Here is a 26183-nt window from a genome sequence, read left to right on the forward strand (position 1 = left end):
TTGGTGGGGTGCAGGAACCCCATTTTCCAGTCAGGTGCAGTGTAGACTGACGTTGGCTAGTGAGTGGTGGGGAATCACAGGGCAGCAGAGCGTGTCACAGAGGAAGGGAGGAGAGGAGTCGTAGAGGGGCCAGGCCTGTGGGCCAGCAGGTTCCAATCTTAATGTGTGTAAACCAAGCTGGGATGACCAGCCAAGCAGTCACAACTAATCCACTCACAGCCTGATGTAAAGCAGCCTCGCCCCTATCTCTGTCCCCATACACCACCTCCCTGGGCCAGGACCTGTTCCATGTTCCAACCCCTGTAGTGCTGGACACTTTTGAAGTGTCATCACATTACCCTGCATTTGATGGGTGCAAAGGCAACGAGGAGTGTGATACCTTTAGTGAGTGTGTGTGTGTCTTTGTCGGTGTGCATTCTGTCTGTGTGTAGCAAGACCCGGAGTGGTTCGTACAGTATAGAGTAGTGGGGGACGGGGTGAGGGTGGGGCAGCGAGAGGCACATCTGGAGCTGCAGTACTAGTCCAGAGGAGAGGCCTGAGAACAAAGAGACACAGGTCCTTTGAAGAGCTTCTCCTCAGATGTCCTCCTGTCACATCCCTGCACCATCAGCCTGCACACACATTCCTCCAGTCTTACACTCTCTCTCTCTCTCACATGTCAGACTCACAACAACACCAGCAAATGCATCCCTCCTGTCCTCCTCCTCTCTTCTCTCTCTCTCTCTCTCTCTCTCATACTTTCTTTCCTGTGTTCTCTTCTGTTTTCCTTTTCCTTCATGCATCTGCTTCTCCATCTGTTCCCTCCATCACATAGCGGCGGTGGTGGTAGTGGTGGTGTGTGACTGTGTTCATGTGTTCCATTGAGTTCCTCTGAAATGTGTGTTACACTATAATTTGATGCCTATCACTATACTCAGGTGCCTATCACTATATACTCAGGTGCCTATCACTATATACTCATGTGCCTATCACTATACTCATGTGTCTATCACTATACGTTGGTGCCTATCACTATACTCGGGTGCCTATCACTATACTCGGGTGCCTATCACTATACCCGGGTGCCTATCACTATACTCGGGTGCCTATCACTATACTCAGGTGCCGATACGATATGTAGTGTGATTCTAACGATGCTCATGATTCTATATGTATTGCGCTTCGATACTGCGATTCAATGTTCCAAACATATTGCTCACTCTGTCTGCTGCAGAGGGACAAGAGAGACCCATGAGAAAAATATGTTTGATCAGTCATGGAAATAAAAGTGCTGAAAACATATTGGCAAACCATTAAAAACAAGATGGGGAACAAGCAATATAAAGGAACACCCGTGCAGAAATAATGTTGAGACATTGAACAATTAATATTGCAATATATATCGTTAAAAATAATTTCCCGATATGTAACTGTATAAAATGTTCCCCATCACTAACTACACTGCCCTTTCAGAGTTAATCACAGTCCTGAGGACAGAGAGCTGCCACTCACATCACCCCCAACCTGACCCCACTACAATCAATATAGGGTGGTATATAGGGTGATATTATGCTACAATATACAGTACTGTAGAACTGAACAGAAACTACACACCCTCCCTGCCTGCTGTTGATGCATCGCTCTACACCACTGGCAAGCCCAGTCCCTTCCCTCCCCCATCAATTTAAAACAAACGCTGGGCCACACAATGCGTTCATTCCCACAGCACCAAATCCTACAGCAGACCCCTGGAACTCGGCGTGGTTAAAGGAACAACAACTGTTTTTGGAGTGGATGTTGTGTTAGAAACAAACCATAAACACAAGCGCTGCGTTGTTTACAGGGCCTGTGGACTCATTAGGAAACAGTCTTATCTGCAGGCCCATTAGTCCAGTGAGCTGAGCCATAGCTCTGAGGCAGAAACCAAGCTGGTCCTCTGTTTACACTCTGAGCCAGTACACCAGGGTCAACCACAGACATGCCATAGGGACTGTGGCCAACATAGCTACCGTGACTTCACTGCAAGACCTTATTTGACTTGGTATTTTATTACATTATAGTGAAGTTGGTTCCTTATGGGAATGACATGCAGCGCTAAAGACAATGAGGAAGCCATGCAGGCAGATGGGTGTAAATGAGGAGATAACAGGGAAGTACAAAGCCAATGCAGCCTTTGTATTTCCTTCAGAAGGCCCTCCTCCTCTCCTCTGCCTCCTCCTCTCCTCCGCATCCCTCTCTCCTCCACCTCCTTCTCTCCTCCACCTCCCTCTCGTCAGTGCGCGGAGGAGAGCTAGTCTGTCCATCACAGCCCCTCAGAGAGAAACTACCTGTCACTCCGGAGGAGGATGAGCCTTGGATCCCAACTCACGGGTCCCCTAGAGCGTATACAGACACACAAACAAACAAACATGCTCGTGTGCGCACACACACACACACACACACACACCCACACCTGATTTCTTTGCATGCTTCCACAGATAGCCTTTGTTCCAAATAGACATTGATTAGCCAAATCACAGTACAATATGATTACATTATGTTAGTCAAATAGATTATGCATTTGTTTCTCTTCATTATGACACGTCTGCCAACAGAGACACTTTGATCTTCCTGGAGCTGTGCCAGCAAGCAGTGGGGTGTGTGTGTGTGCGAGTGTGTGTTGACGTGCCGGTGTGATGCGCAGGCCCATTGCAGTGCTTGCTTTGCTCTGTACAGAGAGAGTTCTCGGAAGCTAACGAAGCTTGTCTTACCGTGATGCGCTCATCCCGGTCGTTGATGTTGGTGCCATCTTTCCTCCATGAGATGGTGGGCTCAGGATGCCCGCGGGGCGGTTGGCACTCCAGCACGGCAGGCTCGCCCGCTGCCACAATCACATCCGCTGGGTTCTGTCTGAAGTCATCACGGAGAACTGTGGAACAGGAGAGAGAAGGGTTTAACGGCCCGCTAGCACTGCAGGTCGAAATTGAACAAGAAAAAGATGCACCAGTGGAACATTTAGGGTATACCTGTGCAATATTCAAGACTCTTATGGCCAGACTCTAGAAGTGCAAAGACTAAAGTCTGAGCAGAGGCAGTCGATGACAGATCACTTGTCTTGTGGTAGCTGGACATTGTATCGTGCAATAGTGGCCTCCGGGATGGTGTGCCAAATCCCCGATGTTCTATAGTAATACAGGCCTACCACCCGCTCCGTCTGATTAGACTAACTCTCTACCAGCTGTGTCTCAACTGTCACTCTCCACTCCAGCCCTGAGGGAACGTACAAACACACAGGCAAACCACTTGCATTTGCATCACAATCCCATTCACGACTCCCCGGAACGTTGTTTGCCGTGTGAGGTATCCATTGACCAAAATAAAACCTCGCCAGTTAATGTTTCCCCACCTTGTTTGCCCCATCAAACACTTCAAGAGAGATAGGAGGATATTCCGCAAGAGCCATTTAACAAGCTAGCTAGGTGGCAAACACACGCTCAACATCTTTCAAGGTTTTAACGGCCATTAGCAATGACTCGATGCATCATACTCAATAACAACCTGACACAATCGCAGTGCATTGCTAGTTAGTGAGTGCAGCCTGTGGAGGGGAGTGCTGGCGGAATGATGCACTTGTGCGAGGCTCTATACGGACTATAAAGACACTGAGTTTGTCAGGGAGCGACGACGGCCCGTCTACTCCTGATGACATTTAGAAACTGAGAATGTATTGTTCTACAGACACTGGCCCAGTTAACAAAGGCCTAGAGAAGAGAACAGAAGAGAGCAGAAGACAAGAGCAGAGAAGAAAAGACAAGAGAAGACAGGAGAAGAGAGTCTCCACAGCATTTCAGTCTAGGCCATTACAGTCAGTCCCAGAGTCCCCCAGCCAGCCCAGTGATTGTCTCTCCAGCCCGTTCCGGATGAATGAGTGAGTTAGTGACTACACCCTGAGGGACATCATGCTCTCATAAATTGGAGAAATTCCTCATCCCTTCTCCTCAGCTCTTTTCATTATATTCCCAACACAGTTACTGAAGCCCCCCTCCTTTCTCCCCTCCTCCCCAACCCCCTGCAGCCAGCATGTAATCTCCTCTGTCTCCCCCAAACCAGATTACATGACATTACATTTCACTGCATAGATTACATTACATTGTCCGACACATCAATACCAGGCACTATATTCTATATACACTGCAAGACATTACGTTACATTGTAGGAGATTGTAAGACATTCCTCTGTGTCTAGGTTGAATTCGTGTACACACTCAAAAGTGAATAAGGCCTTTCAGCCAATCCATGAATCCTACATGGACTCATTCCAAAAAGCTTCCTGGAAACTTCCAGAATGTTTTAATGAGTATGTTCATATTTAAACTATAACTTCCCAGTACTCCAGAGAAACAACATGTTTTGAATACTTTGTTTCAGTTGGTGGTTATCAAGGGAAGCTGATGTTGTAAACAATGTAAGCCCATCTATGCAAAGCACCAGTGTTGTATCACCTGTATGCAAATGAGCGTAATCACAGAAGTGCCTGACATTTGGGTAGGAATATAATTTGCGTACTCGCTGTTGTTGCTTACAACGCTACGACCTTATTATCGTGACAGAAGAATGATTTAGGTCTGTCAAAACGGTGTGTACTATATTGTTAGTGGCCACAGGAGTCTGAAGACAAATACATGTGTGACACCATAATTATGCTAGTTAGAGTCCCACTGAGCAGCAGTGTGTTTACCTGAGAATACGGAATGGAATGCTGTTTACCATTTTTACTGGAATGTTTTGCTATTCAATTCTTGTAGGTCAAATTCTTCAGTATTTAGCCTGTGTGTGTAGTCTCTTTTCTCTTTTAATGCCCAGTTTAGCGTAGCTCTGTAGATCTGAGACCAACACAGACCACCCCTCTATCCCTACCTTGTCCACACATACCTCATAAATACCTAGAAACCACAAGTTTAACTCCATCAACCTCTCTCTATCCATAAGCCTTGAACATTACTTTCCCTCCCTCCCTCGCTCACTCTCTCTCTCCCTCCCCCCATCCCTGATCTCCTTCCCTGTATGTTGGTCTGAGTGTGTAGCAAATCTCAACCTTCTGCTCCACTGTGCTGTGCTGTGTTGTATTGTGCTGTGAAGTGTAGGCCAGGCCAGGGGAGGCCAGGGGAGGCCAGCGGAGGCCAGGGGAGGCCAGGGGAGACCAGCGGAGGTCAGGGGAGGCCAGGGGAGACCAGCGGAGGTCAGGGGAGGCCAGGGGAGACCAGCGGAGGCCAGGGGATGCCAGGGGAGACCAGCGGAGGTCAGGGGAGGCCAGGGGAGACCAGCGGAGGTCAGGGGAGGCCAGGGGAGACCAGCGGAGGTCAGGGGAGGCCAGCGGAGGTCAGGGGAGGCCAGGGGAGACCAGCGGAGGTCAGGGGAGGCCAGGGGAGCGGTAATCATGTTAGGGAGTAGGAGACTGTGGAACTCTGACACGTACAGCCCAGAGTCCAGATGGAGAATACTCTTCCCATGGACTCACACTTAACAGCCAAAACGCTGGGGGACATAGCGGTGGTTTGTTACCAGCAACTTTCTGGATTGAGGAACATCGTACCGAACCTCCCCTCTGCCCCCCTAACCTTCAACTCCCAGTTCTGTTCCATCCGCTACAGAGTTTGCTGTGAGTGCTTTTCAAATGACAGCCTCAGGGCAAGTCAGGCCCATTTGCTATGCCTCCCCTATACAGTGCATACATATACAGTACGTTAACTTGAATGAGGGATATTAGGAACAGCTGCTGAGACGTCAAATTAGCAAGCAGGGGCTGTCTGTCCTGTCGGCCCATTCGGTCTGTCCTAATGGATGTGACAGTAATGAAGGCGAGGAGCTGCTATGCCACACAGCAGCACAAACCAGCCCAGACAGGGGGACTGAGCACAGAGAGCACTGAGCTCTGCCGGGAGGAAATGGAAAACTAACACCGCAATTCCTCAACTCTCAACATGTACTGTGCAGGATAGCAGAGCAAGATGACTGAGAGCCATAGGCTGAACTGGAGACAAAGAAAACTCACATCTTCCTCAAAATGTCAGGCGCAATAGTCTGTTTTTTGGTCAGGGGCTTGACCACCGACAATCCTTTCCTGTCTCCCCTGGTTGCCAGCTCCCAGCAGCATCGCAAGGAGCACATATGTGATTAGTGGGACAGGACTCCAGATCCCACAAACATGCTCCGAAAATGTAATTTTCACTCAGTGAATAAGTACACTAGTGTAATCTCATGTCTTTACATGCTAGCAGGGCCCCTACTGAAATTGGACATGGGAGAAGATGGTGTAGAGAAAGTAGCTGCCAGAGGAGAGTCACGGAGAGAGAGAGACCGAGACAAAGGGAGAGAAAATGAGGGTGAACAAATCAGAGAGAGAGAATGAGACAGAGAACCAGAGAGAGAGACCAAGAGAGAGGAAGAGATTTGGATCTCTCTCTACGTATCGCTGAGCAAACTCCTTCTCCTGTTGAAGCGGCTAAATTGTGCTAATTTGGTGGTGGGCTGCGCATAAGCTCTGCCAAACATTACCCATCATAAATAACACAGGATTAAAGCCTGAACAGTCCAGGCCAGGGGAGCCCAGCCAACAGAACAGGGAGAGAGAAAGCAAAGCAGAGCAGAGCCTATCAGAGAGCAGACGGGAAACAATGAGAAAATACAACATGGGTAATCACTCCCAGATGGCCCCAGCTCTCTCCTCTCAGGCAGGCTGCCCTACTGGATTTGCACGTTCCGCAGGGCGAGAGGCCTGACGAGCAGCGTGGACATGGGAGAACAAATTGGGATGACCCTCTAGTCGGAGGCATTTTGGCCAAACTCTTTTGGTCTCCCGTCTGCTCACCCTGGCCCCTCTGATCTGATCCAGGGAGCAGGGAGAACACTGGCTGACTACAGGCAGTCTACAGGCCTGCAGCTGACTGAATGGCTTGTTGGCTGACTGGGGCCTGATGGGAAACAGCTGTTCCCATGTCACATGATAAAAGGCATTCCTTGTGGGACACAAAAACATGGCTGCAGTTACTCTAGACAGGAACAAAAAGGGAGCCATGAGAACTCTTGTGCAAAGAGTCTTCAAGCTTCAGTGTCGTAAAACATGCAATGTTAGCACACAAACAACCTGGCAAGAACCAATGTTTTAAGCGTTGTTGTTAAGTTGCTAAGAACATTATGTGCTTTTACACAGGATAATTCACACATGCATTTGTGCCAACGCAACACACGGGACACGCACACACACACGGACACAAAACAGGCACGCACAAAAACAGAATCTGCTAAACTAGTTTCTCTCTTTTTCTCACTCTTCTCCAGTGCATCCATCTCCCTTACATTCCCATTGTCTCTCAATCCATCAGCCCCATGTAATTCCTCTTCTGCAGTCTTTTTGTAAAGTAATCCTGACAGTCTCCTTCCTTGTAACCAGTGTAACTGACACCAGTGTATACTCCCAAATCCCCCAAACCAGCGAGCTTCAAAGTACAAGGTTATAGTCTGGCATAGAGAGGGAGAGGGAGGCAGAAATAGAGGTGGAGAGAGATAAAGAGAAAGGAAAGAGGTGGAGAGAGAGAAACAGAGAGAAAGACAGACAGAGGTGGAGAGAGAGCAGAGGGAGAGCTCAGTGACTGTGCATCAGTGGGGCTCTGCGAGGAGGGCTCACATATTGAAACTATCCCAGCTAGCCTACAGGCCTGTCCACTGAGCTGTGACCTACACCTCTACTCTCTTTCTGTCTCCCTCTCTCTCTCCCCATCTGTCCCATCCCTCCAGTGCAGAATCCCACAGCCCACTTCAAAGGCGGAGACCCCTGGACACGGCGTCTTAACCCTGGATTTGATTCTGTCTGACTGCTGGGCCCGATGGAGCCTCTCTCCTCTCCACTCGCAGCCTGAGGATAGAGCAGGAGCATACATGCATACTGCAGCAAGAGAGCAGTAATCCTCTCTACACCGACAGCCAGACAGATAGACAGTCAGACAGGGCACACTGTAGCCCTGCAGACAGGGGCACGCACCACACAGCACAGCCTCTCACCCGGCCAGGGTAACCTAACAACTAACCACAGTCCAGCCTAATCCTGCCTCTTCCCTCCATTTAGTTTTCTCCATCGTGTTCCTGTTAAAGCCAACCCTCCTGTTAAACTGGTTGCACCATTTTGTTACAGCTATTTGGTCATGTCTTCGTAGATGGTTAGACAGGCTTGACACCACCTCCTGTCATCCTTGGTGCTGCAAACATTAAGTTGCAGCATTACAGTAAATTGTATGTTAAAAGACCATAGCTACCAACGGTAGGTGTGGGGAGCAGAGTAGAGCTGGGGTTCACACACAGGGCCAGGAGTCTAGCTGAGCGCCCGTCAGTACCTTAGCCGGCCGTGTCATACAGTGCAATGGGCAGCCAGCCACACTGTGATACCTTTAGACACTGGGCATGGAGGCCTACATACACACACACACACACACACACACACACACACTGTAAATACTTGATTTGAATCCACAAATCACATTACATTACATCATAATGTAAATGTAGTGTGATGTAAATGTAATGTAAATGTAAATGTACATTACATCATTAAGGATTCAAACATTTCAAAGGCCGTTGATGCAAGGACACTTAAGGAAACAAAAAACACCTCCTCCACATATCTAGGCTGCCCATAACAGCTGAAACAGAGCAGTGCCTTCTCCTCCACACAGCTAGGGTAGCCTAGTGGTTAGAGCGTTGGACTAGTAACGGAAAGGTTGCAAGTTCAAATCCCCCGAGGTGACAAGGTACAAATCTGTCGTTCTGCCCCTGAACACCCACTGTTCCTAGGCCGTCATTGAAAATAAGAATTTGTTGCCTAGTAAAATAAAATAACAGCTGAAATAGAGCAGTACTTTCTCCTCCACACATCTAGGCTGCCCATAACAGCAGTACCTTCTCCTCCACACATCTAGGCTGCCCATAACAGCTGAAACAGAGCAGTACCTTCTCCTCCACACAGCTAGGCTGCCCATAACAGCAGTACCTTCTCCTCCACACATCTAGGCTGCCCATAATAGTTTACAGAGCAGGACCTTCTCCTCCACACATCTAGGCTGCCCATAACAGCTGAAACAGAGCAGTACCTTCTCCTCCACACAGCTTGGCTGCCCATAACGGCTGAAACAGAGCAGTACCCCCTCCTCCACACATCTAGGCTGCCCATAAGCTAGCAGTACCTTTCTCCACACATCTAGGCTGCCCATAACAGCTGAAACAGAGCAGTACCTTCTCCTCCACACAGCTAGGCTGCCCATAACAGCTGAAACAGAGCAGTACCTTCTCCTCCACACAGCTAGGCTGCCCTTAACAGCTGAAACAGAGCAGTACCTAGACACTTGTTTTGCTCTACTCTTAGACAGGCCTGCAATCTGAATGTTTATGTAAGTCTATGTACGTGGCCAAATATCAACGCCACCAACCTGCATCTGTATTCCAGGCTGTCCAAGTGTGATATGAGGGGCTGCTACTTAAGGAGCTTGTCAGATAAGGCTGCTCCATGTAACAATGGAATGAGCAACCCACCTCCAGTACCAGCCCCTCCCTCTGGTCTCCCACAACAACAATATCTGTCTTATTCAGCAGACAAGAAAACACATGATCATCAACATCAAACCAGGCTCCTCTGACAAGAGAATGTTTATGTATGTCTGCTGTTGGGGAAACCACCTGTCTCACCTCAGTAGCTACCAGGTTGAGAATGTGGTCATGTCCAGCAATATACAACCATTAACAACATGTGCAACAGACTCCATTACATTTAACTCCGGATGTAGTAAGTCATCATGGTTTGCAGGGTACCAGAGTGCGAGGTTGTATTTTATGAGTAGAACTTGCAGCCTCTCCTTAACGGTAAAGGTGATGTTGCCAATGGCAGCATTCTGGAACATGGAATGGGAGACAGAGTGATCAGCACAGTCCAGAGCAGTGAGTTTCCCCTGCAGCCTCAGTCCAGTCCAGTGTTGCAGTAGCTGCACCCGTCTGATAGCGAGGAGTGCTGTCCTGGATGTAAGGTGAGATGTTCCGTCATAGGTGACAGAACCCTCCACGACAACACAGGGGTCTGCCAGAACTGCATCAGAGGCAGTCACTGGCTCAGTTTGTGTCAGTCCGTGTCCATCTGCGCTCCACTCCAGTCCGGTTGCACAGGTCATTGAGGTCTGGCCAGTCAGACCAGATTCCAAAGCACGAGTGTCCAGTTTACCAATGGCCTTCCTCCTGAAGCTCAGGAAGTTGTCCTCAGTGTCCGTGGCCAATGGGACCTTCCTCCTGAAGCTCAGGGAATTGTCCTCAGTGTCCGTGGCCAATGGGACCTTCCTCCCGAAGCTCAGGGAATTGTCCTCAGTGTCCGTGGCCAATGGGACCTTCCTCCTGAAGCTCAGGAAGTTGTCCTCAGTGTCCGTGGCCAATGGGACCTTCCTCCTGAAGCTCAGGAAGTTGTCCTCAGTGTCCGTGGCCAATGGGACCTTCCTCCTGAAGCTCAGGAAGTTGTCCTCAGTGTCCGTGGCCAATGGGACCTTCCTCCTGAAGCTCAGGGAATTGTCCTCAGTGTCCATGGCCAATGGGACCTTTCTCCTCCATAAGATCAAAACGAGGGAGGCTCTGGCTAACTCCCTAACTGTCACATAGTCACTGTTGAGCATGTTCAACATGTGAGTCAGTCTGGTAGCATTGCAAATCCACTCGATGTTCGGGACACCCAAACCCTCCTCCTTTCCGCTCAGGAGGACAACGTCAGGTGTGGTGTGTGTTGAAGCAGAGCCACTTTCTCACCACTTGAACAGATTTGTTATTCATTTCCCTCAGAATCTTCTGAGGGATATGCACATTGGCAAACAGATGTTGAATCTTTGCTAGGGCCACCTCTCTCACAGCATCTTGCTTCACCCACACCCGCACACACACACACACACACACCTGCTGGTCATGCAACATTTGGCAGAAACCTCAAAGAATGTTAGGGGGGAACAATTTGGCGCATCAAGCAGGGGTGTGAACGTTAAAAATAAATTAGGATAACTTTTAGAAAATATCCCAAACCGAAAACCTACATTTAAATCCACAGTGCAGTCAGTTAACCTCTTGAAAGTCTAGGGCCATCATTTTTGGATAAAAAGACCTTCATTTTAAGCGCAATATTTTGTCACAAAAAGATGTCGACTATGCATATAATTGGTAGCTTTGGAAAGAAAACACTCTGACGTTTCCAGAACTGCAAAGATATTTTCTGTGTGTGACCTAGAACGTGAGCTACAGGCAAAACCAAGATGAAACGGCATACAGGAAATGAGCAGGATTTTTGAGGCTCCGTTTTCCATTGTCTCCTTATATGGCTGTGAATGCGAGAGGAATGAGTCTGCCCTTTCTGTCGTTTCCCCAAGGTGTCTGCAGCATTGTGACGATTTGTAGGCATATCATTGGAAGATTGACCATAAGAGACGACATTTACCAGGTGTCCGCCCGGTGTCCTGCGCCGAAATTGGGCCAAACCTCAGCTGCAAGTATTTTTCCATGGAATTCAGAGAAGAAAGCAGGCTTCACGTGATATATCAATGAAGAGATATGTGAAAAAACACCTTGAGGATTGATTCCAAACAATGTTTGCCATGTTTCGGTCGATATTATGGAGTTAATTCGGAAAAGGTTTGACGTTGTTTGTGACTGAATTTTCGGTTCATTTCGGTAGCCAAATGTGATGTACAAAACCGATTTCTCCTACACAAAGATGCTTTCAAGAAAAACTGAACATTTGCTATGTAACTGAGAGTCTCCTCATTGAAAACATCCGAAGCTCTTCAAAGGTAAATGATTTTATTTATTTGGTTATCTGGTTATTGTGAAAATGTTGCGTGCTAAATGCTACTCAAAATGCTAAGCTAGCTTAGCATACTCTTACACAAATTAGTGAATAGCGATGGTTCAAAAGCATATTTTGAAAATCTGAGATGACAGTGTTGTTAAGAAAAGGCTAAGCTTTAGAGCAGGCGCATTATTTTCATTTTATTTTTATTTATTTTCAGAAATCGTTAACGTTACATTATGCTAATGAAGGCTATAACTGTATACAGGTTTTTTCCATAGCCAAACGTGAACAAAACGGAGCGATTTGTCCTACACAAATAATATTTTTTTGAAAAACTGAACATTTGCTATCTCACTGAGAGTCTCCTCATTGAAAACATCTGAAGTTCTTCAAAGGTAAATGATTTTATTTGAATTATTTTCTTGTTTTTGTGAAAATGTTGCTAGCTGAATTCTAGGCTTATAGCCATGTTAGCAATCAATACTCTTACATAAATGCTTGTTTAGCTATGGTTGAAAAGCATATTTTGAAAATCTGAGATGACAGTGTTGTTAACAAAAGTCTAAGCTTGAGAGCAAATATATTTATTTCATTTCATTTGCGATTTTCATGAATAGTTAAAACGTTATGCTAAAAGCTTGAGGCTATTTAGAATCCCGGGTCCGGGATTGTGCAGCAACAGGTTAACACACAACTACCACGAACAGGTCCCAATCATCATCATAAAGGGAAAACAATACCTACGGGAGCAATACTGTAACGTCAGTAGGAGGAAATATCTCTCCAACAATTTGCCACGGATATAAAGTTCTCCGCACGTCCTCATCGTTAACAGTGGGGAAAATGGCGTGAGACAGGGAAGCGACAGCAGCAAAGTCCTGCACGGCAATACTTTGAGAAGTTAAATGAGAAGGTGGAGAACAGCGAACTCTGCGAGGTGGAATTGAGCTACAGTGACAGTACAGGTGCAATGGTTAACCTCCTGAAAAGGGAGTCACCGTGAGAGCCAAACCGTTGCTGGCAGCAGCGCAGGCCCCCAAAAACAGATATTAGACAGGCTCTTCACACCACAGAGGTGCGGTAAGGGACAGAGTGAGAAAATCACAGAGGTGACTACAGAAATGATTGCAGTTGATATGCAGCCATTATCAACAGTAGAGGATGTCGGCTTCAATGCCCTGACTGCATATGTAGAATTAGACTACAAGATGTCATGTCGAAAAACCGTGACATTCCGGATGGAGAAATTGTACAGTAATTGTTCTGCAAGTATAAAGCGCGAGCTCTCAAGCACTATACATGGCGTTAACAACAGATTGTTGGACGTCTATGAACACACTGTTATGCATCACTGCAGTGAGCCATCACATTGATGAGAAGTGGAACATGAGGTCCCATGTACTGACCACTGAGAACATGGAGCACGGGCACACAGTTTAAACGATAAGAACATTTTGACATTTGTTATATCCCTACACAAGCTATCCTCTTCCGGTCTTTGGAGATAAGAGATATTGGCCACTACGAAGACCAATTACATCCCAGTCTAAATATACAGTATGGAGTTGATTTTGCAGTGCAGTAAAACATTAACATTGATCTCGAATACCCTGTCACATATCTAAGTCATGCAAGGTGACTTCACCAGGACTATATGAGATGATAACTTCCAGGAGGAATATGCTCTATTCTCAACTAGCTATGTTATAATAGCCTCAATATACCACCCTATGTCAGAATCACTGACATTTCAACAACAGGTTACGGAGCCTGTCGTCCCTGTGTCATTAGTGTACTGTGTTCCAGTACCGATGCGTCGCAGTGTCCCACTAGCAGATGGCCTCCCTGCATGGCTGTGTGAGCACCAGTTGGTGCTGGTGTGGTGCCACCGGTCATTCTGCCAATTAACGCTAGGAGGGAGAGGGTCCACGGCTCTTCTCAGCCTTACTGAACTACAGCCCAAAGCAGTCAGTGGCCAATCTACAGTACTGCTTTAAAAACTAGCTATACAACTCCACATTAACATTCTCATCCATATGCACACACCCACAGGAACACACACACACACACACACACACACACACACACACACACACACACACACACACACACACACACACACACACACACACACAACCCATTGATCTGCCTGTGTTTATTTTCCCCTGCAAAACTGTTCTCATCAGGTCTTGAGGACCGGAGTACTAGGGAGTTGGTGGTCTGCACTGCCCGGCCAGTGGGTAGACTTTTTGACAGATTTGGCACCTCAGAGTTTAAATAAACACTCTTTTGATTGGAGGGCTATGGAGAGGCAGCCGGGGCCAGCAGGAAAGCACTTTGGCCAAGAGAGGAATAACCCTGGGTCCCCCAAAACTCCACTATTATACCCCTCACTTCCTCTCCATACACTGGGCCCCTACCTACTCTGACATAAAAAGGGCCCCTAGCCTAAACTACAGGGGTACCGAGACATCAAACCTATGTCCTGTAGGGGTGTAGAGACCGATTAGGTATAGTATGACACATCTTGGCCAAACAAACCCTCCCTTCACAGTCTCTCTCTCAGCACAGCTGGCCTGCTTCCCCCCTCAGAGAGCACTAAAGTCACCCTCCTACTACAAATATACGTGTAGTGTACATGAAGCTACATAAATCACAGCCTACACTTCACTTTACTGCTTTGCCAATTCCTTTTATAACATAACACAGACGTGTTGGCAAGGCCTCGGTGAAAGTCAGACAGAGAGCTACGATGCGTTTAAACTAGAGCTACAAAAACTATTTTGTATGCTTAGAAATAACACAATATTTCACCAAATCTGTAAACGTCACCACTCTAGTATTTTTGCATGTACATCATTGTGAATAATCTACAAGATGTATATGTAATATTCATCTCAACTGCAGATTTTCTATGTCCACTCGATGCACCTTATTATTTTGTTTATTCAGCATACGCAGAGGAATCGGCTTTGGTCAGCATGTGATTTCATAAATAGAGCATGAGCAGGGAAGCACGATTCTCTAATGACGCTCCCTGGTGGCTTCTCTCCGGCTGTGGTTACCCAGCAGGATCACACCAGATAAACTTCAGTATGCAACGCTTGTCCAGGGCCCCAGGGCGTCGAGAGATGCCTTCAATACCGTCCACTAGGGGCAACGTGAGCACGTACTGCCATTTAGAAAGGTTGCTGCTTGCTAGAGCATTGTGAATGGGGATAGAGGAATGGCTTAAACTGCACACTGTAGCTACAAGGATCACAGGTTCAATCCTAGTACTAGGCACTTGTAAAAAAAAAAAAAATCTATTTGAACCTTATTCCAAACCTTAACTCTTACCATAACTAGTCAGAATGAATAGCTAAACTAAAAGGTGCTTTAAAAAAATATGTTGTAATGTAATTTCAGAAAATGTTGCTAATAGTGGAATGATAGTGTTTCACAGTATTACTTACCTGCCAGTGTTGTGATTGGCTGTGACATTCGTCTAATGATTTCTCCCGCTGGTGCGGCAACTGTTGTCAAACTGGGAAAGCTGTTCTGACTTTGTGGGTGTGTTATCTCGTGGAAATCACACTGCCATTTCATGGTTGCTAAATCAACAGGTGAATATCACAGCCAATGACAACACTGCCGGGTAAGTATTACGTTGAAACACTATCATTCCACTATTAGCATCAGATATGCTATGGAGATGTTCTGAAATTACAATGCAAAAATGCAAAAAGCAAATCTTGTGTAGCATCTTTAACTGTCAAGTTCTCTGTTTTACATACTTTCACTTCACCCACAGATGTTTAATCACCCTTCATGGACAAACGTTGAATACTGAAGTGAAGATCGTGAGATCTTGTTGGGTTACCAGGGGGGCTGTTCACTGCGGTGTGTCATGGCATATGTAATTCATCACCACACCACACCATGCCACAGAGGGGGGGGGGGGGGGGAGGAGAGAGGACGTGAGGAAAAAAGAGAGAGGGAGATGATGTGCCTTCACTGCAGACCCTGATATTATGGTTTCAGAGTGTTCCATGATGGCACCCATTTTGCTGGGATAGATAGAACACTGGCATAGCACATATTTCACTAGCAGAGAACAAACAACAGTAAAAACTCTCTACTCAACTCTCTGCTTACCGTCTTGTTGGGTTTAGAGCTTGCAAGAAAGGCATTTCACTGTACTTGTGCACGTGACATTAAATGTTGAAACTGTGCTGGGGGTGCTCTCAGTGCTTCAAATAAATTCATTTCAGCTCAGACCCTGGCTGTTTAGACTAAAACATCCCAGGGCTTGGAGTTCAAAAAGACCTGCATATATGGACATCATAGCTCACCTTCACCTTCAAATTCAGACGTGTTCAAATACCTAGGGAGCTCAAATCCTCGCTTTCTCTGTCCTGACCTCTCCCCCAGCCTGGATCCATCTCTTTCCCTACTCCATGCTCTCTCTCACTGGGCTCTGGGAAGAGAGAGCTTCAGGACATGCAGCTGCTTCACATACACACACACACACACACTGACAGTACACACCACACACGCACACACACACTGGTGCAGACCAGAGGGCATCAAGACCATCTACCAGCATGTGAACTGGGGGTGAGTTAAATCCAATAAAACAGTGAAACAGTAAGAGTACTGTATGTACACATCAGCATAAATGGATGAGCTGAGAATCATAAATACCCCCACAGAGACTCCACATTACATACACCACAAATGCACAAACCCCACTTATTTCTAGAGGCTACAGAAATTCCTATTCATCCCTCAGAGAGAGATCTGAATTACATGTTCATCTCAGCAGATAAACCTTCCTCTCCCCCTAAAAGGCCGTCCTTGGGCAAACATGTCGCTCACACGTCTATAAATCTGTCTGAAGTTTGGGAAAGCCGGTTAGCTCAGCGCCGGTGCACTCTCACCTGGCTGGCTCCTGGTTATACTGGCAGCATGAACCTGATCTCTCTCTCTTTCTCTTGCTTACTCTCTCTCTCAGCAGTAGGCAACATTCTCAGCACAGAGGAAAGGGGAGCAGAGAACTGAGAGACAAGCTAAACCTAGGCCTGATGGTCATAGGCTTCCTGGTACTAAACACATCTGTAAATCCATTTGAGAATCAGCACAAAGGCTATATTGGGTTCAAGTCATCCACACTGCGACAGCAAAGGACAAGCACTCCTCCAGAGTGCCACGAGACAGAGAAAGTGATGAGTGGATATATGTGGGGCTTAAACATGACCCATACATCTGAGACTGGTTTCTTATGGATTTCTACATTGCCGTGTGTGTGTGTGTGTGTGTGTGTGTGTGTGTGTGTGTGTGTGTGTGTGTGTGTGTGTGTGTGTGTGTGTGTGTGTGTGTGTGTGTGTGTGTGTGTGTGTGTGTTGATGAGCCATGGTGAATCCCCTAGCCGGCTCGTCAGCCCCTGTATGTCTGGTCTTCATGACACCCTAATCCTGCTGATGTGATGTGTGGAGCGTCAGTGAGGGATTAGAAACATTAAAGCTAGCTAAAAGGGTTGTGTAACCCACAATTTCAACTCCTCCCCTCATCCCCTTTTACACCAGGGAAGACAGAGCACAACTCACACCCAACCAACCAACATATAGAGAGAGAGGACCGGACAGGGAGAGATAGGGGAGATGGAAGCAGAGAGAGAGACAGGAGTGGGATGCAGAGAGAGAGTGATGGGTGAGAGCAAGAGAGAGAAGGCTAGAGAGTGAGAGAGAAAACAGAGAGAGAGGGAGAAGAGTAGAGAGAGGAGAGAAAGAAAACAGGGAGAGAAAGACAGAGAGGGATGAGGAGAAGGAAAAGAGGATTAGGAGAGGGCGTTGGCAGCGTACAGTGGAAGAGGAGAATCTGGCATTACATCAGTGTTCTAAGTGAAGATCTGTGGAGTAACTGGATCCAGTCACGGCACAGTGAAGAGAGAGAGAGCAGAGAGAGAGAGGGGGAGAGAGAGAACAGAGATAAGAGAGAGAGCAGAGAGAGAGAGGGGAGAGAGAGAACAGAGAGAGCACAAAGAAAAAGAGAGAGAGATAAAATAAAAACATGTTATTTATTTAACTAGGCAAGTCAGTTAAGAACTAATTCTTATTTACAATCACGGCCTACCACGGCCAAAACCAGATGACGCTGGGTTGATTGTACACCGCCCTATGGGACGCCCAATCACGCCCCTTGCACTGAGATGCATTTCCTTAGACCGCTGCACTACTTGGGAGCCCAATAGACAGTCTATAGTTTGAATATAGGAAAAAATAAAAAGTTCTCAGGGCCAGATCCCGCTCGAGTAGCTCAATGCCTCTCCATGCTCTTATCATGTAGTGGGGTCTGCTTCAATATAGGGAGGTAGTTATGAAACATGTTTAAAATGCCTTTTAGATTTAAGACCTATTGCTTCTGACAACATTTATGCATGTACAGATTTGATCAGCCTTAAGGGAGGCAGGAAAGGAGGTATATAGGAGAACACACACACACACACACACTTTCCCTTTTGTTTTATGGGTTACTGTGCTACTGTTTTCAATGAAAACATTCCCACACATAACTTACAGTCGTTTCCTCTGGGAGGCAACGGCAGGCAGGAAGTCTACTGCCACTGTACAATGCCAACACAGAGGCTGTCCCACGGGATCCACATATCACATATCATCCACAGAGACCAGGGGGACCAATATTACGTTTTGTCATTCCCTGGAGATTCTAAATCAATGTATCATTTGGCCATTTGGCCAAACAAGGAAAATAGAATCTCATACAGCATAGTTTGACAGGCTGTAGGAGTGTGGCCATTCAGAACTCTAGCTCTGTAGAGGGAGGGCGGCCATATTTGTTAGCCATGACAGTGGCATTGCGTTTTGAAGTTGAAATCGCTTTGCATGACAACAGAACAGACGATACGGGAAGCTTTGTGAATAAAGATACATGTTATTCAATGGAGAGCCAATCAGGCAGAGTCAAACAAGACAACATTGTGGTGGCAGCCATAGGGGCAGCGTGCAGCTCCGTACATCACTGTCTGTTGTTATGATTAGCTGTGTGTAAATAGATGGGCCTACAGCGTGCCTCTGGCTGAGGAGGACGGGACTAGGAGAGGACACATACCTCAGGTTGTCTTTGAGCCATTGAGAAACATGGCAGGAAAATATAATAAGATGGCCACACAGACACAGCACCGCGAGGGCCCGCCAAACAATAACATCAATCAGACAAGGAAACACACACTCAGACGAACACACACACACCGGAAAAACTCACCGCTATCTATGTCAATACAGACAAGTTCTTGTTGCTATTGTACTCATTCTATACCCCCCTATTCTCTCCCTTTCAAACTATATCTTTATTCTCTATTGGCCCCACCTGCATGTTCCTCCCTGTGGTTTAAGACACAGGTCCCCATTGGGTAGGTCTGCCTCTGGGGCCCCAGGCACACCTGCTCTCACACACAATGGAGCCAGTACACCTGTGACAGGTACACTGGGCCTCAGAGGTGGGTGGACGGAGAGCAGGAGAGGACAAACAGAGGAGCCCCGTCACCATCCCTGCCTTCCCTCCTCAGGGACCGTGCTCTCAGCTGGGGTCTCTCAGTGGTTAGAGTTGCTCAGGTGTGAAGGAACAGAAACTGGAGCTGAAGCTCTGTGATAACCTGAGTCAGGCGCTGAATCACACAGAGATGTGTAAATATAGTCAGGACAATGGGTAAAGATGCATTCATTTTAGGGTTTGGATGCTATCTTCAGTTAGTGCTAAATATGGCTGCTAGAATCCTGACTAGAACCAAAAAATTTGATCATATTACTCCAGTGCTAGCCTCCCTACACTGGCTTCCTGTCAAAGCAAGGGCTGATTTCAAGGTTTTACTGCTAACCTACAAAGCATTACATGGGCTTGCTCCTACCTATCTCTCTGATTTGGTCCTGCCGTACATACCTACACGTACGCTACGGTCACAAGACGCAGGCCTCCTAATTGTCCCTAGAATTTCTAAGCAAACAGCTGGAGGCAGGGCTTTCTCCTATAGAGCTCCATTTTTATGGAACGGTCTGCCTACCCATGTCAGAGACGCAAACTCGGTCTCAACCTTTAAGTCTTTACTGAAGACTCATCTCTTCAGTGGGTCATATGATTGAGTGTAGTCTGGCCCAGGAGTGGGAAGGTGAACGGAAAGGCTCTGGAGCAACGAACCACTCTTGCTGTCTCTGCCTGGCCGGTTCCCCTCTTTCCACTGGGATTCTCTGCCTCTAACCCTATTACAGGGGCTGAGTCACTGGCTTACTGGGGCTCTCTCATGCCGTCCCTGGAGGAGGTGCGTCACCTGAGTGGGTTGATTCACTGATGTGGTCATCCTGTCTGGGTTGGCACCCCCCCTTGGGTTGTGCCATGGCGGAGATCTTTGCGGGCTATACTCAGCTTTGTCTCAGGATGGTAAGTTGGTGGTTGAAGATATCCCTCTAGTGGTGTGGGGGCTGTGCTTTGGCAAAGTGGGTGGGGTTATATCCTTCCTGTTTGGCCCTGTCCGGGGGTGTCCTCGGATGGGGCCACAGTGTCTCCTGACCCCTCCTGTCTCAGCCTCCAGTATTTATGCTGCAGTAGTTTATGTGTCGGGGGGCTGGGGTCAGTTTGTTATATCTGGAGTACTTCTCCTGTCCAATTCGGTGTCCTGTGTGAATCTAAGTGTGCGTTCTCTAATTCTCTCCTTCTCTCTCTCGGAGGACCTGAGCCCTAGGACCATGCCCCAGGACTACCTGATATGATGACTCCTTGCTGTCCCCAGTCCACCTGGCCATGCTGCTGCTCCAGTTTCAACTGTTCAACCTTATTATTATTTGACCATGCTGGTCATTTATGAACATTTGAACATCTTGGCCATGTTCTGTTATAATCTCCACCCGGCACAGCCGGAAGAGGACTGGCCACCCCACATATGCTCTCTCTAATTCTCTTTCTTTCTCTCTCTCGGAGGACCTGAGCCCTAGGACCATGCCCTAGGACTACCTGACATGATGACTCCTTGCTGTCCCCAGTCCACCTGGCTGTGCTGCTGCTCCAGTTTCAACTGTTCTGCCTTATTATTATTCGACCATGCTGGTCATTTATGAACATTTGAACATCTTGACCATGTTCTGTTATAATCTCTACCCGGCACAGCCAGAAGAGGACTGGCCACCCCACATAGCCTGGTTCCTCTCTAGGTTTCTTCCTAGGTTTTGGCCTTTCTAGGGAGTTGTTCCTAACCACCATGCTTTTACATCTGCATTGCTTGCTGTTTGGGGTTTTAGGCTGGGTTTCTGTACAGCACTTAGAGATATCAGCTGATGTACGAAGGGCTATATAAATAAATTTGATTTGATTTGATCTTACTCCCTATGTTCTTCCTCACAGATATATGCTTTAGTCTTTAAAAAAAATGTTTTTAAAAATGTCTCTGTTCCAATGGAACCTGGGGAATCCCTCAAAGAGCCTCAGGGCCACTGTAGAATAGCATGCACACGCAGCATACTATGCGAAACGTACACAATGAATCACTAATGAGCTCTTTAGGACTGCATTTAAAGGTCTGCATTCAGAGTGCAGCTGAGTAGCAGTAGACAGAGTGTACTTCAGTGTGCCTGAGAGTTAGAGGGCAAAGACTGAAGGAGAGAGAGCGAGACAGATTTAGACACAGAAATGCTGTGTTTATTCTCTCTAAGAGCCTGTGTTGGATCATTCCTTTGACAGGGGCTTTGGTGCCTAAATGGAGACGATGTCCAAAGTGGAGCTCTGAACTGTTACGTGTGCCCAGTCTGACCCTGTTGAATGGCCCTGTGCAGCACACACACACACACACACACACACACAGGTCAGCCTTCCTGACGTAGAGTATTCATCCCTAGCCTGACCACCATGCTTCACTGGATCCCGCTCTGTCTAACTGAGAGCCTCACTCGCATGCAGAAATACAATTTCTCTTAACGAAAGGAAGGAATAAAACTTTAAAGAACTTGTCCAGCCCTGTTGGGCTTCCACTGGCAGAGGACAGTGATCTCTCATTACCCCACCAGGCAGGTCCAGATCTCCTTCTACCCTACCAGGCAGGTCCAGATCTCCTTCTATCCTACCAGGCAGGTCCAGATCTCCTTCTATCCTACCAGGCAGGTCCAGATCTCCTTCTACCCTACCAGGCAGGTCCAGATATCCTGCTACCCCACCAGGCAGGTCCAGATCTCCTGCTACCCCACCAGGCAGCCCAAACCCAAGCAGTAGATCCAGAGTGTGGCACCAGGCAACAGGCCCATGGCTGGTTAATGGATCTGACAGCAGCACACACTGCTCATCCCCAACACAATGTCATGTCTGTTCCCTTCATCTCCGACATTATCTTCTCTTTCTCCTTGGCTCGTTCTTTTCCGAGGCCAAAGGGAGTAGAAAAAATACCAGTTTCTCTCAGATGAACTGTACAACATCAGCTTCACATCTCTCAAGGGCACCGTTGCACAAAACCAAGCCGCTGTTTCTTTTCCATTACTTGGCAACGACTTGGTCTGAAATCCACAAGAACATTCACCCACTCACTAATCTTCTGCCCTCAGAGTCTCACTTTCTCCAACTCTCTCCCTCCACCTCTCTCTGTGTCCTCTGCCTCAGAAAAAGAACAAGCCACCTCTGTCACACACACACAGAAAAGCATCATCATGCCCCTATATAAAAGCTACTTGACCTCGGTACCCCCTGCCCGCTGGCAGAAACAGTAACAGGCTCCAACAGGCTCTGAACCATCTACAGCCTACCCGCACGGCATGCCCCCTCAGCCCACACAGAGTGTGTCACTGTTGGTATGATAACAGCACGCAAGCCTGGCTGCCTCACTCAGTCTGAGACTGTTTCTTTGATTAGTTCTCACAAGCCTGGAATTTATACCTGTCTATGAGTGAGGATGGAAGAGACAAATGGCCCTCAAACAGAGCTGAGGATAATCTAGATTCAGAGAGGAAATGGCCACTAGTGAGAGGCCTGGCTAACAACAGTTGGCAACAGGTAACCTAGCTGATAGCAGAGGACCCCGAGCTGGGGGCAGAGTGGCAGACATGACCTACATACTGAGAGCTGATAACTATCTAGCCACTATCATTCACAGGATGACGTGGCATCCTGCAGAGAGAAGAGGAAACAGTTCACACACTGAGATTAGCCTAGCCTCCAGCTAACCTTGCTATTCACAACACCTGAACCTTAACGCTGTATTATTGCTAGCCTCCAGCTAACGCTAACCTTGCTAATCACATCTACCATTTGACCCTTAGGTGTAACGCGTATTACTTCTATGTAACAGTGATTCAGCTCACAACACCATTATGTACACAAGGCACTCAATTTCCTTACATAAATCCTAGAAATTAAAAAATGTTTCCCTTGGTCTCCAGTGTAATCTTTCATTCAAATTCAACTCCAATCCACAAACAGATTGCCTTGAATAAAAACCTTTGACAGGCCACCCCTTGGCTTCAAACAGGCAATATACATGACTGAATGTCATTCACAGGAGAAAACAAGTAGAAGACTAAAGGGTACAGGGGGGAAACAACGGGGGGGGGGGGGGGGGGGGGGGGGTGCAGGTGAGGTTGGACTTACATGACGACCAAACCAATATAAAAATACGACAGCAAAAAATGTTTTTGTTCAATCAGTTAAACAAAGCATACTGGTTATAATTGTACATGATATACTCGGCATACAAGAAAAAACATGTTTTGATATGTGTGTGTGTGTGTGTGTGTGTGTGTGTGTGTGTGTGTGTGTGTGTGTGTGTGTGTGTGTGTGTGTGTGTGTGTGTGTGTGTGTGTGTGTGAGAGAGTTAGGCTACATGGAAGGGATTACTGGGTAGTTTGGTATCACTGACAATCAGCTTCATGGCATTCCATCACAAAGACAACAGTAACCTGATCGTCCTTTCTATCTGAGCACCACAGGGTTTGAGTTATTGTGGGTGTCTCCTTTCAACGACTGCAAGTGTGACAGCCGACACTAGGAACCTAGTGCCATTCAAGCACCTTTCCCTTCCCCACATCCACACGGATACACAACCACATGCAAGCATTTTTCACATGACTCCAGCTCCTCAAGTCTGTCAACCATCTCTGTGCTCATGTGACCAGCAGACAACCATGTAGCCAGGCAGGCCGTGTTGTTGGCAGAGTCCATGCCAGATGCTACATCCAGATCTCATCTGCTGCGTCGACGGAAGGGCACGGAGTGGCCGAGCCTCCCAGGACCCAGACTCCCCTGTATCAAAGCAGAAAAAGGCTATGCTCGCCGTGCGCCGCCCATTAACCCCCTCATTAAAATAATCCAGCATGAGAGCAGTAAATTGTCATGAATAAATCCACTTACAGCCCTATGAATGAGAGAACAGCACTTTAAGAAGGCTGCATTGCCTTTTCAACAACATTCTTACTATTTGAGAAAAGTAATTTGGAGCATTAAACGGGATAAAATATGGGTAAAAGAAAGAGAGTGAGTGAGTGTGTGTGTGTGTGTATGCTTGAACAAAACACAGACCTCTACTCAAGTCGCATCATGAATTTTCACCACTGCTACAGCTGTTGGCTAAATTCTCTTAAAAGTCTGAGAGTGAGAACAGACAGGAACCAGGGACACAAAACCAGATTTAACATAAATACATGCATAAGCATACACATTCTGACCCCATGGAGCCCTCGTTAGAGAATGAAAGAGCCCATCGGCAACAAGCTGGGTCCCCCCCCCATGCTCTGGGCAGAGATTTAAATAGTTCAGGGACCATACACCCACAGGAAAGAGGGGACAACCGCAGGGTGTGTGCATATTTATATTGAATAGACTTTGTTGAAGGTCTAGATTATAAGAATGACAAATGTGTTTTTATTCCTACCTGCCCTTTGTTTGTGGGAGAAGACAAAGACAACGGAGAAAAATAAATAACTACTAAACCCTGGAGAGATGCTCCTTGTGAGAGGTGCATTTGGGGTCAGAGGAGAGAGAGCAGCGAAGGAGGAGGATGGAGGTGTGTGGTGAAACACAGACAATAGGAAGCTAGTAGAGTGAGAAACAGAAACAGGTAGGGATGGAATGAGAAACAGAAACAGGTAGGGAAGGGAAGGAGTGAGAAACAGGTTGGGATGGAATGAGAAACAGAAACAGGTAGGGATGGAGTGAGAGAGAAACAGGTAGGGATGGAGTGAGAAACAGGTAGGGATGGAGTGAGAAACAGGTAGGGATGGAGTGAGAAACAGATTGGGATGGAGTGAGAAACAGGTAGGGATGGAGTGAGAAACAGGTAGGGATAGAGTGAGAAACAGAAACAGGTAGGAATGGAGTGAGAAACAGGTAGGGATGGAGTGAGAAACAGGTAGGGATGGAGTGAGAAACAGATTGGGATGGAGTGAGAAACAGGTAGGGATGGAGTGAGAAACAGGTAGGGATAGAGTGAGAAACAGAAACAGGTAGGAATGGATGGTAGGGATGGAGTGAGAAACAGGTAGGGATGGAGTGAGAAACAGATTGGGATGGAGTGAGAAACAGGTAAGGATGGAGTAAGAAACAGAAATATGTAGGGATGGAGTGAGAAACAGGTTGGGAAGGAGTGAGAAACAGAAACAGGTAGGGATAGAGTGAGAAACAGAAACAGGTTGGGATAGAGTGAGAAACAGGTAGGGATGGAGTTAGAAACAGAAACAGGTAGGGATGGAGTGAGAAACCAGTAGGGAAGGAGTGAGAAACAGAAACAGGTTGGGAAGGAGTGTGAAACAGAAACAGGTAGGGATAGAGTGAGAAACAGAAACAGGTAGGGATGGAGTGAGAGAGAAACAGGTAGGGATGGAGTGAGAAACAGGTAGGGATGGAGTGAGAAACAGGTAGGGATGGAGTGAGAAACAGATTGGGATGGAGTGAGAAACAGATTGGGATGGAGTGAGAAACAGGTAGGGATAGAGTGAGAAACAGAAACAGGTAGGAATGGAGTGAAAAACAGGTAGGGATGGAGTGAGAAACAGAAATATGTAGGGATGGAGTGAGAAACAGGTTGGGAAGGAGTGAGAAACAGAAACAGGTAGGGAAGGAGTGAGAAACAGGTAGGGATAGAGTGAGAAACAGAAACAGGTTGGGATAGAGTGAGAAACAGGTAGGGATGGAGTGAGAAACAGAAACAGGTAGGGATGGAGTGAGAAACCGGTAGGGAAGGAGTGAGAAACAGAAACAGGTTGGGAAGGAGTGTGAAACAGAAACAGGTAGGGATAGAGTGAGAAACAGAAACAGGTAGGGATAGAGTGAGAAACAGAAACAGGTAGGGATGGAGTGAGAAACAAGTAGGGATGGAGTGAGAAACAGGTAGGGATAGAGTGAGAAA

The 26183-nt window shown here is 47.1% G+C and overlaps 1 protein-coding gene across 2 annotated transcripts in view; it reads right to left on the reverse strand.

Moving 5' to 3' along the window:
• The window catches only part of LOC135550475 (roundabout homolog 1-like), a 226874-nt gene that overhangs the window by 40908 nt on the left and 159783 nt on the right, over nucleotides 1–26183 (reverse strand). For both annotated transcript variants that reach the window (XM_064981319.1, XM_064981320.1), the window contains one exon: nucleotides 2730–2887. In XM_064981319.1, coding sequence (XP_064837391.1) covers nucleotides 2730–2887 — 158 coding nt within the window. The remainder of the gene's footprint in view (nucleotides 1–2729; nucleotides 2888–26183) is intronic.

This window comes from Oncorhynchus masou, chromosome 12 (assembly GCF_036934945.1).
Source record: "Oncorhynchus masou masou isolate Uvic2021 chromosome 12, UVic_Omas_1.1, whole genome shotgun sequence".
Taxonomy (NCBI): Eukaryota; Metazoa; Chordata; class Actinopteri; order Salmoniformes; family Salmonidae; genus Oncorhynchus; species Oncorhynchus masou.